The 15,724-nt window shown below is 39.6% G+C and overlaps 1 protein-coding gene and 1 pseudogene across 1 annotated transcript; both read right to left on the bottom strand.

The window, feature by feature from the left end:
* Positions 1-3,453: 3,453 nt before the first annotated feature.
* On the bottom strand, positions 3,454-10,329 carry LOC114283916 (uncharacterized; annotated as a pseudogene).
* A 2,911-nt stretch (positions 10,330-13,240) lies between these two features.
* LOC114283939 (uncharacterized) lies at positions 13,241-15,362 on the bottom strand. Its single transcript, XM_028226817.2, has one exon. The coding sequence runs from the start codon at positions 15,350-15,352 to the stop codon at positions 13,340-13,342; it is 2,013 nt and encodes a 670-aa protein (XP_028082618.2). The 5' UTR covers positions 15,353-15,362; the 3' UTR covers positions 13,241-13,339.
* Between the last annotated feature and the right edge of the window lie 362 nt (positions 15,363-15,724).

The raw sequence follows: 15,724 nt of genomic DNA, 5'->3' as shown, positions 1-15,724 counted from the left end.
CGACATCGGCATCGGCATCGGCACAAAGGAAGAATTCAACCCCCTTGAACAACTAATCCAAGTCAGAAGCTCCATAGCTTGATGAACTAGGTTGTGGTGGTGGGACCAGATCAGGAAGTTTCTTTGATGATGATGATGATGAAGATGGTGATGAAGGAGAGAGAGGGAAGTCGACCTTGATGTGGTTGTGGTGGTCCCCAGAATCGTCTTCTCCGACATCACTCAGCAAATCGCCGATGCACAGTAGCGGCCCTCGAAGATGTGCTTGGTGAAACTATCTTCAGAACCAAAACAATCATTCCCAAAATTCCAGCAACACATAATCTCATTCGGAGACTGCAATCTGTGACTAATCTCTGCAACTTGAGTTCTCAGAATCGAAATCTCACACTCAACCCTCAAGAACTCTTGGGTTGTGACATTAAAATTTTGTGATGATCTGATTGTGCATGATGCAGTGGAGTGAAGGCTTGTGTAGAGGTCCGGCGGGCGGCCAAGGCGAGACTGCCGCCCGCCGGTGAAGCAGAATGACTAGGTTGTTAACCTTGCTCTGATACCATGTAAGAATTTATGTATTATTGATTGATTTATGTATTGATATTCTGTATATTTACAAAGAGATTTACACTCTCTTTATAGAGAGGAGAAAACCAACATTGGGTGCCAATTGAGGCACCGAAAGCATAAAGCAAGGATAATTATTAAAGCTAACATAATGCTGTACTAAACATAATGATACCACTAGCATCACTAACATATAATACTAACATATTTTAACATGAATAAAACATATTATTTTACATCAGCTTCCATTGATTTCAAGCAGACCTCTGGACAAGTGGGTAGTTTTGTTCACAAGCAATTGAAATGGTTATATGGTTCTTGACCAATTGAACTCCAACAATCTAAAGAATATGCATGGCTATTTCATTTGCGATTAAAATCATATTCTGATTGATTAGTAAAAGAATTTATGGTGATGAAAATAGCAACTATTGATTCATATGATTGCCTCATTTTCTATTTACCATTTACCTTGTTTATTGCTTTATTGTATTGTTCTCTTTTTTAAGGTCTATGTATGACTTTCAGTTGCGAGAGATGCTAAAAAGTGCAGAAAAAAAGAACTCTATTACCATAATATTCTAACTTGTCCCACGTCGGTTGGATAAAAGACACCAATTACTCTTATAAGCCTTCCCTTACTCAAACCAGCATTGTTGCCTAAAGTTATTTGAAAACTCAAAAAACAAAACACTTGACCTCAGCAATCCCTTTTTTTTTTTTTTTTTTAGTGAGTTTGCTGCAATCATTCATTTAGCATTCACATAAGCAAAAAATATGGACAACTGATTCAAAATTGTTCTTCAAGTAATTTGCTTGTTATTTTTTATTTTTGTTAATTTGTCTTTTAATCTCTAAAACTATTTTTTTTTTTAAATTTAAAATATGTGTTTTGTACAACTGATTCAAAATTGTTCTTCCAATAATTTGCTTTTTATTTTATTTTTTATTTTTTGTCTTTTAATCTCTAAAACTATTTTCTTTTTAAATTTTAAAATATGTGTTATGTACAACTGATTCAAAATTGTTCTTCAAATAATTGCTTTTTATTTTTTTGTTTATTTTTTATCTTTTAATCTCTAAAATTATTTTTATTTATTTTTTTTAATTTTGTTTTCTATTGGTTACTACTAGGACAAATAGGAAAATAGGCATACATAATATGATACCTAATATGATAAATGAGATAAGCTTCCCATCATACCTTTCCATACTCTTCTTATGGGTTTTAATTCGGACTCGCACGGATGATTCAAACCACCTACGAGATAGACGGTTTGAATCATCAATATAGGGCTGAATTAAAATGCATAAATATGAAGAGATGAGATATAGAGATGAGCTTATTTCACGGCAAAGATGGGAAATAATCCGATTAATTTTAGCAAAGAAACAAATCGCCAATCACCATAAAATCTTTTTGGTTCTTTTTGATGTTTTGTTATTCCATCTAAAAAAAAAACAAATCACCAATCACCATAAAATCAGCAACAAATCACCCAACAAATCTGTGATTAAGATCACAAAAAAAAATATTAAAAAAAAATATGAGGAGATTCCTTCCTCTTCCTCTCCCACCAATTCCTGTATGTTTTCTTCTCTTTCAGCCCCCAAAACTAAAAAAATAAAATTTTTAAAAAAATGATGGCCCTGTGATGCTGAAAGACGATTTGTGAGAACTTTTGGATTATCCAATAAGTCTATTATTTTGTTGTAAGACACATTCCTTATTTTCTCCTTCTATCACAGTAAAATGATTTCATAAATGAATAAAAAAATGCAATTACAGAACAGACAAACAGGGAAAACATTACGAAAACTAAAAGCAAAATAGAAATAAGTTATATACTGAAGTACTCATATCATGAATAAACCAAACTAAATCAAGTCTTAACCCTCATTAAATGGGGTTGATTGTATGAATCTTTTTCTCCACTCGACTCATAAAGGATTCGAATGGATTTTTTTACGTGTTGACTGTCGGCTACCTAATACACAACTCTCCTCTTTCATTCGGGCTTGGGACCGACGGAGTTGTTAAGCAACCCCAGCAGAGTTACTCATATTATGAGTAGAAACAAATTATACCAAAAAGAAAAGAAAAGTGATTATAAATATTGATGACAAACACATGGAAAGAACCAAGTCAAATAATAATGAAATTGAGACACAAAAAAAGATTCATTCTATCAGTGTGAATCATGAAGTGCAGGAAATTAAGGGTTATATTATATTAATGAATCTTAAAATCAAACCAGTGATTTTTTTCCTTGAGCTAAGTAAAAACTTGGATGGTAGGAAACAAATTCATGAACGAGATTGTAACAAATCACTCTCAAGTAAATGAAACTTCGCAATGACTGATCATCAAATGCAGACCCATTGTCACATAGATGATGAGATTAGGGAGAAATTTCCAAAAACAAATGAAAAACAACAGGTCTCATTTTAAAATTTTAATAATGTGACACACTTGATCAAGTAGCCTTGCCACAAAGAAATAGTAATATATCATCCTACTCAAATTCACCCCAGTAATTTGCTGAGACACAACACAACTCAAGCAAAATGACACAGGCCAAAAAACTTGCTAAGGCTTTTTCGATGGATCATGGACCTCCTAAGCTCATAGCAGAGTTGTCCCCACCACAGTTACTAAATCAAACAAACAAGCCTGTGCAGTTAATCTTGAAGTTCATGTTATGATGATACATCATGCTATGACAATTAGAGTGCTCAATTTGAAAGTACCGAAATTGAAATTCATCAACCAAACTCCAACAATCCACCAGCAATTTGTGATCAATGAAAAGTAGAATACCAAACTGATCATCAGGGATCATTAAAATTCAAAGTCCATAAATAAGCAGCCATTCACCTCAAATTAAAACAAAAAGCCAAAGAGTTACACTTTGGATTCTTGAAAAGAAAAATGAACAATTTGACATATCACTCAGTCATATACAACTAGTTTCTGGTACTCTTCACCGGCAATGGCATGTTCCATCACCGTCTTTGGGTTGACAAGCCCATCTTCTTTGAGGAATACGGTAACCATGTTTTTTGAATAGCCACTAACCAGTGCCACTCCACTCTGCTTGGCTGTCACCGGAGTAGCAAGGGAGCTCCTGAGGTTCCAAAACACAATTTCCGGTACCTTCTTATACCCTTTCTCGCTAAACTTCCTCTGTATCACTTCATAATCCGTCTCCCACCCTTTTGGCCTTGTATCGTTATGTGAATTGAAATTACCATATCCATTGTACCCATACCCAAACCCATACCCATTTCCAAATCTACTATGCCCAGATGCTTGATCAAATTCCATGTCACTGAAAACAAAGACCTTCTTTATCATCTGATCTTCATTCAAATTCCCAGCAACTGCAACTTCCAAGATCCTATCGAAAACTCTCTGGAAGTCGGTATTACCGCCCCATTCTATCTCCCTTACGAATTTAGTCTTTTCCAGAAGACTATTCCCTTCGACTTTGTGAAGCTGAGTGAAACAATAATTTGAGAGAGTGATAGAGGATAGAGAGAGAGAGAAAGAGACACTGAATTATTCAGTTATTGTATGTCTTACAAGGAGATGTACACTCTCTTTTATAGAGAGGAAAAGATACATAGGGTGCCAATTAGCACCGAAAGCATAAAGCAAAGGGGGAACACTCATTATGAAAGCTAGACATAATGATACACTAACAATTATGACTAACACTACTAGATGTACATAATATACTAAAGATACTAACACTAATATACTAACATCACTAATATACAATAATATACTAACATCCCCCCGCAAACTCAAGGAGGGAAAGCATCAACCAAGTTGAGTTTGGAAACAAGATCATGGAAGCGGCCAGGAGGATGAGCTTTAGTGAAGATATCAGCAGGTTGATCGACTGAAGCAATAGGGAGAAAATGAACAGTACCACAGGTAACATGCTGGCGAATGAAATGACAATCAATCTCAATATGTTTTGTGCGATCATGAAAAACATCATTGTGAGCAATCTGAATGGCACTCTGATTGTCACAATAGAGAGGGATAGGACCAGAAGAAGAAACATCCATATCAGCAAGGAGCCAGCGAAGCCAGAGAAGTTCCTGAGTAGTATCAGCAAGAGCTCGGTATTCAGCTTCGGTGCTAGAGCAGGCAGTGAGGGATTGTTTTTTGCTATGCCAAGCAAGAAGAGAATCCCCTAAGAAGAAGCAGAAACTCGTGGTAGAGCGTCGATCCGTAGGATCCCCAGCCCAATCAGCGTCGGAAAAGGCACGCAGTTCAAGAGAGGAGGAAGCAGAAAAGTGAAGGCCATGGAACAGAGTGCCTTTGAGGTAGCGAAGGATGCGTAGTAGAGCAGTATAGTGGGGAGTGCGGGGAGCCGACATGTACTGACTGACAATGTGAACAGCATAGGCAATGTCAGGACGAGTTACTGTGAGATAGACAAGACTGCCGACGAGCTGGCGATAAAGAGTAGCATCAGAGAGAAGAGTCCCATCGAGAGGAGTGAGACGAATCTGAGGATCAACTGGAGTAGAGGTAGTTTTGCAATCAGTAAGACCAGCACGAGCCAGAAGATCGGATGTATATTTGGCCTGGGACAAATAGGAACCAGTAGAATCATGAGAGACTTCAAGGCCTAAGAAGTAGTTAAGAGTACCAAGGTCCTTCATCTCAAACTGTCGGTGGAGAAACTGTTTGAGGTGGAGAATACCAGCTTCATCATTACCAGTGATAATCATATCATCCACATATAGAAGAAGAAGAGTGGTACCATGAGAAGTAGACCGGATAAAAAGAGCAGAGTCATAGGAGCTAGAGGTGAACCCGAAGTTATGAATGGTAGAACTGAACGTAGCAAACCAAGCACGAGGCGCCTGCTTGAGGCCATAGAGAGCACGCTGTAGTTTGCAAACCTGATGAGGTTGAAAAGTGAACCCAGGTGGAGGTTGCATGTAGACCTCCTCAAGAAGATGACCATTGAGGAAAACATTTTTGACATCCATCTGAAAGAGCCCCCAGTGGCGAGCAGCAGCAACAGCAAGTAAACTGCGAACAGAGGTAAGCCGAGCAACAGGAGAGAATGTCTCCTCATAATCAATACCATATTCCTGGTTGAAACCCTTGGCAACAAGACGAGCTTTGTAGCGTTCAATAGAGCCATCATAATGTGTTTTGATTTTGTAAACCCATTTGCAGCCAATTGCAGTCTTGCCAGGAGGAAGATCAACAAGATCCCAAGTATGAGCTTTGTCCAAGGCCTGAAGTTCATTAGTCATAGCTTGCTGCCAAAGAGGATTAGTACAAGCCTCACGATAGGAGGTAGGTTCATAAGTAGAGAAGACAGCAGATCCAACAATATAATCACGAAGATGGAGAGGAGGTTGAGTTACCCGGCGTGGTCGACCCGTAGAAAGATCGGTGGGAGGAAGAACCGGTGGAGAATGAGGTGTGGCAATAAGAGGTAGACCTTCAGAGGGAGCAGGCTGGACGGGATCAGGAGTGAGGAACCTGTATCAAAATCAGCAGAGAAAAGATCGATGGAAGGATTAGTAAACAGTACAGGAGTGGAAAGTGCGGGTAAGTGAAATGAGGAGAGCGAGGAAAACATTTGGTGTTCCCAGAAAACGACATGGCGAGAGATACGAAGACGTTTAGAGAGAGGATCCCAACAGGGAAAGCCTTTATGTTCAATTCCATACCCAAGAAAGCAACAAAAACGAGAACGAGGTTCAAGTTTGGTGTGTTCATGAGATTGAAGAAGAACAAAGCAGGCAGAGCCAAAAACCCGGAGATTGGCGTAAGGAGGGGGAGTGCCATGCAGACGTTCAAAGGGAGTTTAATTATGGATGACAGGGGTAGGAGCACAGTTGATAGTGTAAACAGCAGTGAGGGCAGCTTCCCCCCAAAAGTTTTCAGGACAGGAAGAAGAGAGAAGGAGAGCACGAGTAGTGTCAAGGATATGCCTATGTTTCCGTTCAGCGCGGCCATTTTGCTGGGACGTGCCAGCACAAGAATGATGAGGCAGAGTACCATGATGCTGAAGAAAGGAAAGGAAATTTGAATCCCGATATTCCATAGCATTGTCAGAGCGAAAAATTTTGATGGTTTTGGAGAATTGGGTGTGGACCATTTGGGCAAATCTATAATAAATGTGTTTAAGTTCAGACCGATGTTTCATGAGAAAAAGCCAAGTAAACCGGGAAAAATCATCAATAAAAGCAACAAAATAGCGGGATCCCCCCATAGTAGTAGTAGGGGAGGGTCCCCAAATATCCGAATGTATAAGATCAAAAGGTGCAAGGGAAACAGAAGTACTTTTATTAAATGATAAAGCAGGTTGTTTGGCAAGTTGACAGGGTATACAATCGAAATGATCGGGAATTACATGACCCAACTGTCCACTAGAAACCAAAGACTTTAAGCGATTAACAGAAATATGCCCTAAGCGACAATGCCAAAGATGAAAGGGAGATAATGAGGAAGTAGATGTAGGAGCAGCGATCTGAGGAGAGGTAGGAACATGAAGGTGAATGAGTTCATAGAGACGTCCACGCTTACGGCCGATCCCAATAGTCTGCCCCGTCTGAGGGTCCTGTACCAAACAATCAGTAGCAGAAAATGTGACAGTTAGACCAAGTTCACATAATTGACCAATGGAAATAAGGTTTAAGGTGAGAGCAGGGATATGATAAACTTGAGGTATAGATAAAGAAGAGGTGGAAACAGTACCAACATGACGGACAGACATGAGGGAACCATCAGCAGTATGAATGGAGGGAAAAGGAGGAGATGAGGAGGAGGAAGAAAAGATAGTAAAACTGGAGGTCATATGATTACAACAGGCAGAGTCAAAATACCAAGAAGAGTTACCTGGGATTACAAAAAAAGCAGTAGGAGGAGGTGTACCAGAAGGGGAGAGAAGTTGTTTGAGCATGGCCTCTACATCCGTCGGAGAAAAGCGAGGGGTAGACGGAGCAGGTGACTCAGAGAACCCCGCAGAGGCAGAAGCATCAGTGTGAGGAGACTAATTCCTGGAAGCAGCAGCACCAGTGTGATGAGACTGATTCCCGGAACAATGAAAGCTTCCCCGGGAAGAGCCACCGCGAGAGGAGTGGCTATTGGAGGATGATCGGGAAGGATTGCGAAAACAATCCTGTTGCAAATGACCAGGACCAAGTTTGTTACAGTCGCGGCAGGATCTGACGGGGCAGTTGACCAGGAGATGGGTTGAAGGAAGACCCCGACTCTGACAATAGAGGCAAGCAGTGGTCCGCTGGGTAAATGATGGCCGGGACGGAGAAGTGGCAAGAACAGAGTCCACATGATGAGTTTGAAGTGTACCGAGACGAGTCTCCTCTGATAGCAACTCAGAAATTGCTTGTTCAAGAGTGGGCAATGGATGGCGATGAAGCAGAGAGGCACGTACGGGCTCAAAAGAGGAAGTAAGAGCCATGAGAAAGTGCACCAATCTTTGCTGGTTGCGATAGATAGTAAATAAAACAGCATCTTCGTGGTTATGCCAAGTTGGTTCTGAAAGAGCAAGCTGATCCCAAACAGAGTACATTTGAGAAAGGAAGTCATTAATGGACTGAGTGGATTCTTGGCGCATGCGATGTTGTTGGTTCTGAAGTTGATATTGATGGGCAAGGCCAGTAGTCTGGTATCGTTCTTTCAAAAAATTCCATATGTCTTTTGCAGGAGTATTTACAGAGTCAAGCTGAAAGCGACCAAACTGAAGACTGATAGAGGTAATAGAGGTATTACGAAACCAGGTAATGATTTGGTAATTCTTACTGTCCCATTCCTCAAGTCGGTCTTCATATGTAGCAGTATGAGCAGTAGTTTCAGTAGTGACACTGTCTTTTACCGGTTTAGTCACATCCCCGGTGACAATTCGCCAGAGCTTCTTGCCTTTGAGGAAGGAAGACATGGCTTGGGCCCACAGAACATAGTTTGAACCATTCAAAATAACGGAAATGGGATGGGAGGCATCAGGACGATCCATAATACTAGTTGAGTAGGGTTAAAGCAATAGGAATAGACCTGTAGGAGCAAAATTAGGTAAAATAGAGTGTACCAGTGAGTCCAGAAGGTCGAAAATAGCCAGGAAAGGTATGCTGGACAGAGATGATGTCAGCAATGATGGCAGCGGCGCACGTTAGCAGAGTGCAGGGAGGAGCACGTTAGCAGGAAGGCGGCGGCGCACGGTAGCGGACAGGCGCAGGCGCAGCACACGGTAGCCGTTTTGGCGCACGCGGGTGCACTGTAGTGAAGCGGCGCACGAAAGGCGCACAGTAGCAGGCGCGGCGTACTGGAGTGGTAGGGCTGACGTCAGCCGCGGTTGTGTGGGCGCGTGGGGTCCCGTGGCGGAAGTGAGTAGCAACATATGGCGCGTGCGGGCGCGTGTGAGAGTGGTGGCGGAGGTGGTGACGCACAGAAGACAAAGGCGGCGCGTGTGGGCGCGTGGAGGGTGTTCTGAGAACGGGCTTGGTGCCGTTGGAATCGTGAGGAAATTCCGAGCGGTTTGATGTATGCCACTGTGTACGGGACTAAACACCAAAATTGAAAATTGCCAGAAATGTAACACTGCTCTGATACCATGAAACAATAATTTGAGAGAGTGATAGAGGATAGAGAGAGAGAGAAAGAGACACTGAATTATTCAGTTATTGTATGTCTTACAAGGAGATGTACACTCTCTTTTATAGAGAGGAAAAGATACATAGGGTGCCAATTAGCACCGAAAGCATAAAGCAAAGGGGGAACACTCATTATGAAAGCTAGACATAATGATACACTAACAATTATGACTAACACTACTAGATGTACATAATATACTAAAGATACTAACACTAATATACTAACATCACTAATATACAATAATATACTAACACTGAGGATTGGCACTGAATGTAATCACATTCCCTTTCCATGGCTCTTCACTAAGCTCTGAAATTAACAGCCCAAGAGCAACACAGACCTCCATTGGTTCCCGCATCCATACTCCCCGATACATCACACACGGCGATGCAGTTCCTCAGGTCAATGGGATTTTGGGTTCTCAACAATTTGTCATCTAAGTTCGCTGATGGAGGAAAATGAAGCCAAGTATGAAGCACAAATATATATAGAAGTTAATATTTGTGTATTGATGGGTTAGCTAAAGAAGCTATGGTGCAACAGGAAAGTTTTCAAGTGAATTCCTTTGCATCTCTTTCTATTACTACTGACTTCTTAGATGCTGATGCATGATAGCTGGGGGAATTGAATTCCCCTGTTTTTGATGTACTAATTCGGATATGGTTGTAAATTGTAATCATGTGTTAAAATTATATATATTTGGGCATATGTTGTCTTGATCTATCCGTGTCTCTTGTCACTACTCACCTCTTCACCTGAGTCTCTCTTAGCTTGATTTTGTGGTGGAGAGATGACTTGGACAAGGTAGGGGATCCGGATAGAGGATCGATCCTTGGTTGATCTCTTTTTAGTTTTTGACAAATTTTTGTAGATAATTAGTGTTATTACATGCTCAAAAAAAAAAAAAAAAACCTTTTTATTTGATTGGGTAGTACAGGGTGCTGGTTTCAATTCCATGATCCAGTTATACTTCAAACTTACAAGTATGAAAAAACTGTCACCAAAAATATCAAAGTATCAAGAAACTCAAATCTTTAAAATAATACCCAGTGTACAAGATATCTATTAAAGTGAGATTTAGGGAGGGCAACATTTACGAAGCCTTACTCCATTTTTGGATGATTTATAAAATAATCATAAAGAAACTGGATGATGTAATGAATTCAGGTGGTATTCTGGGTAGATATGTTCCTGAAAATTTGAACAGTTCCTTTTAGTGAAATGCAGCTTCTTCGAGAATATTGTATATTTGAAAAAAACACATTATTTTACATTAGCTTCCATTGATTTCAAGCAGGCCTCTGAACAAGTAGGTAGTGTTGTTCATAAGCAATTGAAATGGTTACATGGTTCTTGACCAATTGAACTCCAACAATCTCAACAATATGCATGACTATTTCATTTGCGATTAAAATCATATTCTGATTGATTAGTAAAAGAAATTATGGTGATGAAAATAGGAACTATTGATTCATATGGTTGCCTCATTTTCTATATACCATTTACTTTTTTTGTTGCTTTATTGTATTGTTCTCTTTTTTAAGGTCTATGTATGACTTTCAGTTGTGAGAGATACTAAAAAGTGCAGAAAAAACAACAATGATTCATCCCACTAAAAACATCACCACTAATAGCACTAATGCATTAAAAAAGTAAAAAAAAAAAAAAAAAACACAACTCCAAGACCAAAACATCACATCATTAATGACGGGACCCACTGCCACCTAATTAGTGGGAGCACTAATTAGTGCTCCCAAGCATTTTTCCAGAAAAAAAGACGAACTCTATTACCATAATATTCTAACTTGTCCCACATCGGTTGGATAGAAGACATTAATTACTCTTATAACCCTTCCCTCACTCAAACCAGCATGGTTGCCAAAAGTCAAAACATCAAAAACACAAGAATCTTGGCCCAGGCAACCTTTTGGTTTTTTTTTTTTTTTTTTTTTTCTTCATGTTTAAATTTCAGTGAGTTTGCTGCAATCATTCATTTGAAAACTCAAAGCATTTTTTTTTTTTTAAATTCAGTGAGTTTGCTGTAATCATTCATTTAGCATTCACATAAGCAAAAAATATGGACAACTGAGTCAAAATTGTTCTTCAAGTAATTTGCTTTTTGTTTTGTTTTTTTTGTTATTTTGTCTTTTAATCTCTAAAACTATATACATATATATTTTTAAAATTTTAAAATCTGTGTTATGTACAACTGATTCAAAATTGTTCTGCAAATAATTTGCATTTTATTTTTTGTTTATTTTTTGTCGTTTTATCTCTAAAACTATTTTTTAAAAATCTGTTGTGTATTGGTTACTACTAGGAGGAATAGGAAATAGGTATACATAATATGATAAATGAGATAAGCTCCTCATTATACCTCTTCATACTCATTTTATGGGTTTTAATTTTGGACTTGCACGGATGATCCGAAACATATATCTCGTAGACCCCACCTACAAGATAGACAATTTAAATTATCAAGGCGGATCTGAATTAAAATGCATAAAAAGAATATGAAGAGATGAGATATAAAGAGGAACTTATTCCATGACAAATATGGGAAGTAATCTGACTAATTTTAGTCAAGAAACAAATCACCAATCACCATAAAATCTTTTTGATGTTTTGTTATTCCATCTAAAAAAAACAAATCACCAATCACCATAAAATCAGCAACAAATCACCCAACAAATCTGTGATTAAGATCACAAAAAAAATACGAGAAGATTCCTTCCTCCTCTCCCAACAAATACTGTATGTTTTCTTCTCTTCCCCCCCCCCCCCCCCCCCAAAACTAAAAAAATAAAAAAAATAAATTTTTTTAAAAATGATGACCCAGTGATGCTGAAAAATGATTTGTGGGAACTTTTGGATTATCCAATAAGTCTATTATGTTTTTTGTACCAGTCTTTCTTTGTTTTCTCCTTTTTCCCCTCACAGTAAAATGATTTCATAAAAAAAAAAAAATTGCAATTACAGAACAGACAAACAGGGAAAACATTACGAAAACTAAAAGCAAAGTAGAAATAAGTTACATACTGAAGTATTCATATTAGGAATAAATCAAATCAAACCAAACCAAGTCTCAAGTCTCGTCAAATAGGATCGGTTGTATGAATCTTTCTTCTCCACTCTTCGAGAGGCTTTTTTTATGTATTGACTATCAGCTATCTAACACACAACCTTCCTCCTTTACCTGGACTTGGAATCGACGGAATTGTTAAGAAACGTGATGGAGTTACTCATATTATGAATAGAAACAAATTATACCAAAAAGAAAAGAAAAGTGATTACAAATATTGATGACAAACACATGGAAAGAACCAAGTCAAATAATAATGAAATTAAGACGCACGAAAAAAAAATAATCATTCTATCAGTGTGAATCATGAAGTGCAGGAAATTAAGGGTTTTATTTTATTAATGAATCTTAAAATCAAACCAGTGATTTTTTTTCTTGTGCTAAGTAAAAACTTGGATGGTAGGAAACAAATTTATGAATGAGATTGTAACAAATCACTCTCAAGTAAATGAAACTGCGCAATGACTGATCATCAAATGCAGACCCATTGTATTAGGGAGAAATTTCCAAAAACAAATGAAAAACAACAGGTTTCATTTTAAAATTTTAATTATGTGACACACTTGATCAAGTAGCCTTGCCACAAAGAAATAGTAATATATCATCCTACTCAAATTCACACCAGTGATTTGCTGAGACACAACTCAACTCAAGCAAAATGACACAGGCCAAAAAACTTGCTAAGTGCTTTTTTGATGGATCATGGACCTCCTAAGCTCATAGCAGAGTTGTCCCCACCACAATCAAACAAACAAGCCTGTGCAGTTAATCTTGAAGTTCATGTTATGATGATACATCTACAAGCTATGACAATTAGAGCGTTCAATTTGAAAGGTATTGAAATTGAAATTCATCAACCAAACTCCAACAATCCATCAGCAATTTGTGATCAATGAAAAGCAGAATACCAAACTGATTATCAGGGATCATTAAAATTCAAATTCCATAAATAAGCAGCCGTTCACCTCAAATTAAAATAAAAAGCCAAAGAGTTACACTTTGGATTCCTGAAAAGAAAAATGAACTATTTGACATACCACTCAGTCATATACAACTAGTTTCTGGTACTCTTCACCGGCAATGGCATGTTCCATCACCGTCTCTGGGTTGACAAGCCCATCTTCTTTGAGGAATACGGTAACCATGTTTTTTGAATAGCCACTAACCAGTGCCACTCCACTCTGCTTGGCTGTCACCGGAGTAGCAAGGGAGTTCCTGAGGTTCCAAAACACAATTTCCGGTAACTTATTATACCCTTTCTCGCTAAACTTCCTCTGTATCACTTCATAATCTGTCTCCCACCCTTTTGGCCTTGTATCGTTATGTGAGTTGAAATTACCATATCCATTGTACCCATACCCAAACCCATACCCATATCCAAATCTACTATGCCCAGATGCTTGATCAAATTCCATGTCACTGAAAACAAAGACCTTCTTTATCATCTGATCTTCATTCAAATTCCCAGCAACTGCAACTTCCAAGATCCTATCGAAAACTCTCTGGAAGTCAGTATTACCGCCCCATTCCATCTCCCTTACGAATTTAGTCTTTTCCAGAAGACTATTCCCTTCAACTTTGTGAAGCTGAGGATTGGCACTGAATGTAATCACATTCCCTTTCCATGGCTCTTCACTAAGCTCTGAAATTAACAGCCCAAGAGCAACACAGACCTCCATTGGTTCCCCATCCATACTCCCCGATACATCACACACGGCGATGCAGTTCCTCAGTCTCCCCATCTTTGCAACGGCATCCACCATTCTAGCCCACTGAAGCTCTGCAACTTTCCCCCCATCTGGGTCGTTCAGTGAGGCTACAATCTCGTGGGGAAGCAATGCTCCGGCTGCTATTTTCGCCTTTCCAAGTTTTACATCCTCTAGATACCCATTAAATCGCTTGTTGTCACGCTGCAAGAAGATGTTCTTGTAGTTCTTCATCGCCACCGACGCAACCCGATTATAAGGAAGAGCCTTCCACTGTTGAGCGCTCATATAAACCTCGGGCAACTTCAAGACCTTGTGAAGAGGAACCAAAACTTGCTTTCGAAGTCGGTCTCTGACCCTGTAAACATAGTGAGCAGCTTCGATTGATTCATACTCAGGATCAGAATCACGAGGAAAAATCTTCCTCGCAATGCTTTCGCAAATCAGGGTGGCCTTGTCATATGCAGAGTCTATCGTGGGGCACCATTTAGCTGCCAAACTGATGTTCATAGTCTCTCCGGAATTCAAGTTCTGCATATCAGACTTCAAGAGATCGGCAAAGAGACTCGAAATCTGATCGTGCAAGAACTTGTAATCAGAGTCGCGATTGTACCTCTCGAAAGCTCTTTTGGCCATTGAAAACTCTTTCTCTTTCCTCAAAACCCTAGCTCTCTCTCTCTCCTCCTTCACTTTCGCTAAATTCGCTTCAACCCTCTTCTCTCTGGGTACTTTAGCCCTCAATCTCCTCTTTTTCTCGTCATCTTTCTTCTTCGTTCCTATTTGTCCTCGTTTCGGTCTCGAACTACGCTTCTTCGCCAAGTAGAACATTTTTCGAGTCCTTCCTGAACACTTCTTGTTTCTGTTCCATTCAATCTTGGCCGTCGATCGGACTTCAGGGCCTTCGAGGAGCCGATAAAGGATCTCGAGCAAGTCCTTCAAGTACCCAAACTGGGCGAAAACGGCGACGTTGCAGGCTAGGGTTTTGGGGTGGTGTTTGTGGAGCCAAAGCGCCGCCGTGTAGAAACTCTCTCTGTCGGACTTTCCGGTGCCTCGGACGCCTCGAAGGTGGCAGATGAGTTTGACGGCGGTGAGAGGGTTGTGGTTCCATGACAATGTGAGCCGTTGAATCAGCTGATCGGACGGTGTGGTGGGCACCACGTGGAAGAAGAAGTCGAGGCATGGGTTTCCGGTGGCGAGGTAGGTGAGGGAGCGGTTCTCGGTGAAGCCCATCCGTGGTGGCGTGGCGGGGAAGTGGAGATTGGTTTCCATCTCGCCGCCGCCTGCGGCGGAGGACTGTGGTAGATGGTTGATTTCCGGCGGGCCGCAGAGTCGGGAAGTAGACGCCATTTGAGTCGATATATTTACTTGCTTGCTTGGTTTGCGTGCTTTTAAAACGAAGGTTTACTTGGCCACCAAGGTGAGGTTCAAATCTCCTGCGGACTAGTACACTGTATGCATTTAATTAAATCTTGACACGTAATCGATATATGATATGAATTGACAAAAATATCCTTAGCACAAGAATCTAGTGGCTAGTTCCCTTGGCTGTAAGTCCCGCACTCAAGTAAGGTCAAGTTTGATATATTACAAAAAAAAAAAAAAAAAAGTTAATAAGTTAAAAAATTATTCAAAAAATTAAAAAGTTAACACTATTCACCAAAAGTCAATAATTACGGCTGCACAACTTTCAATTCTAATTTTTCTCTACAAATCAATTTT

This window comes from Camellia sinensis, chromosome 6, assembly GCF_055761805.1.
Source record: "Camellia sinensis isolate YWXY chromosome 6, ASM5576180v1, whole genome shotgun sequence".
Classification (NCBI taxonomy): domain Eukaryota; kingdom Viridiplantae; phylum Streptophyta; class Magnoliopsida; order Ericales; family Theaceae; genus Camellia; species Camellia sinensis.
Note: the sequence above shows the minus strand (reverse complement) of the source record. Positions and strands in the feature narration are given on the sequence as shown.

What these genes read in the sequence shown, in the direction of transcription:
- LOC114283939 (XM_028226817.2), bottom strand. Translation starts at nt 15,352, where the DNA reads ATGGCGTCTACTTCCCGACTCTGCGGCCCGCCGGAAATCAACCATCTA.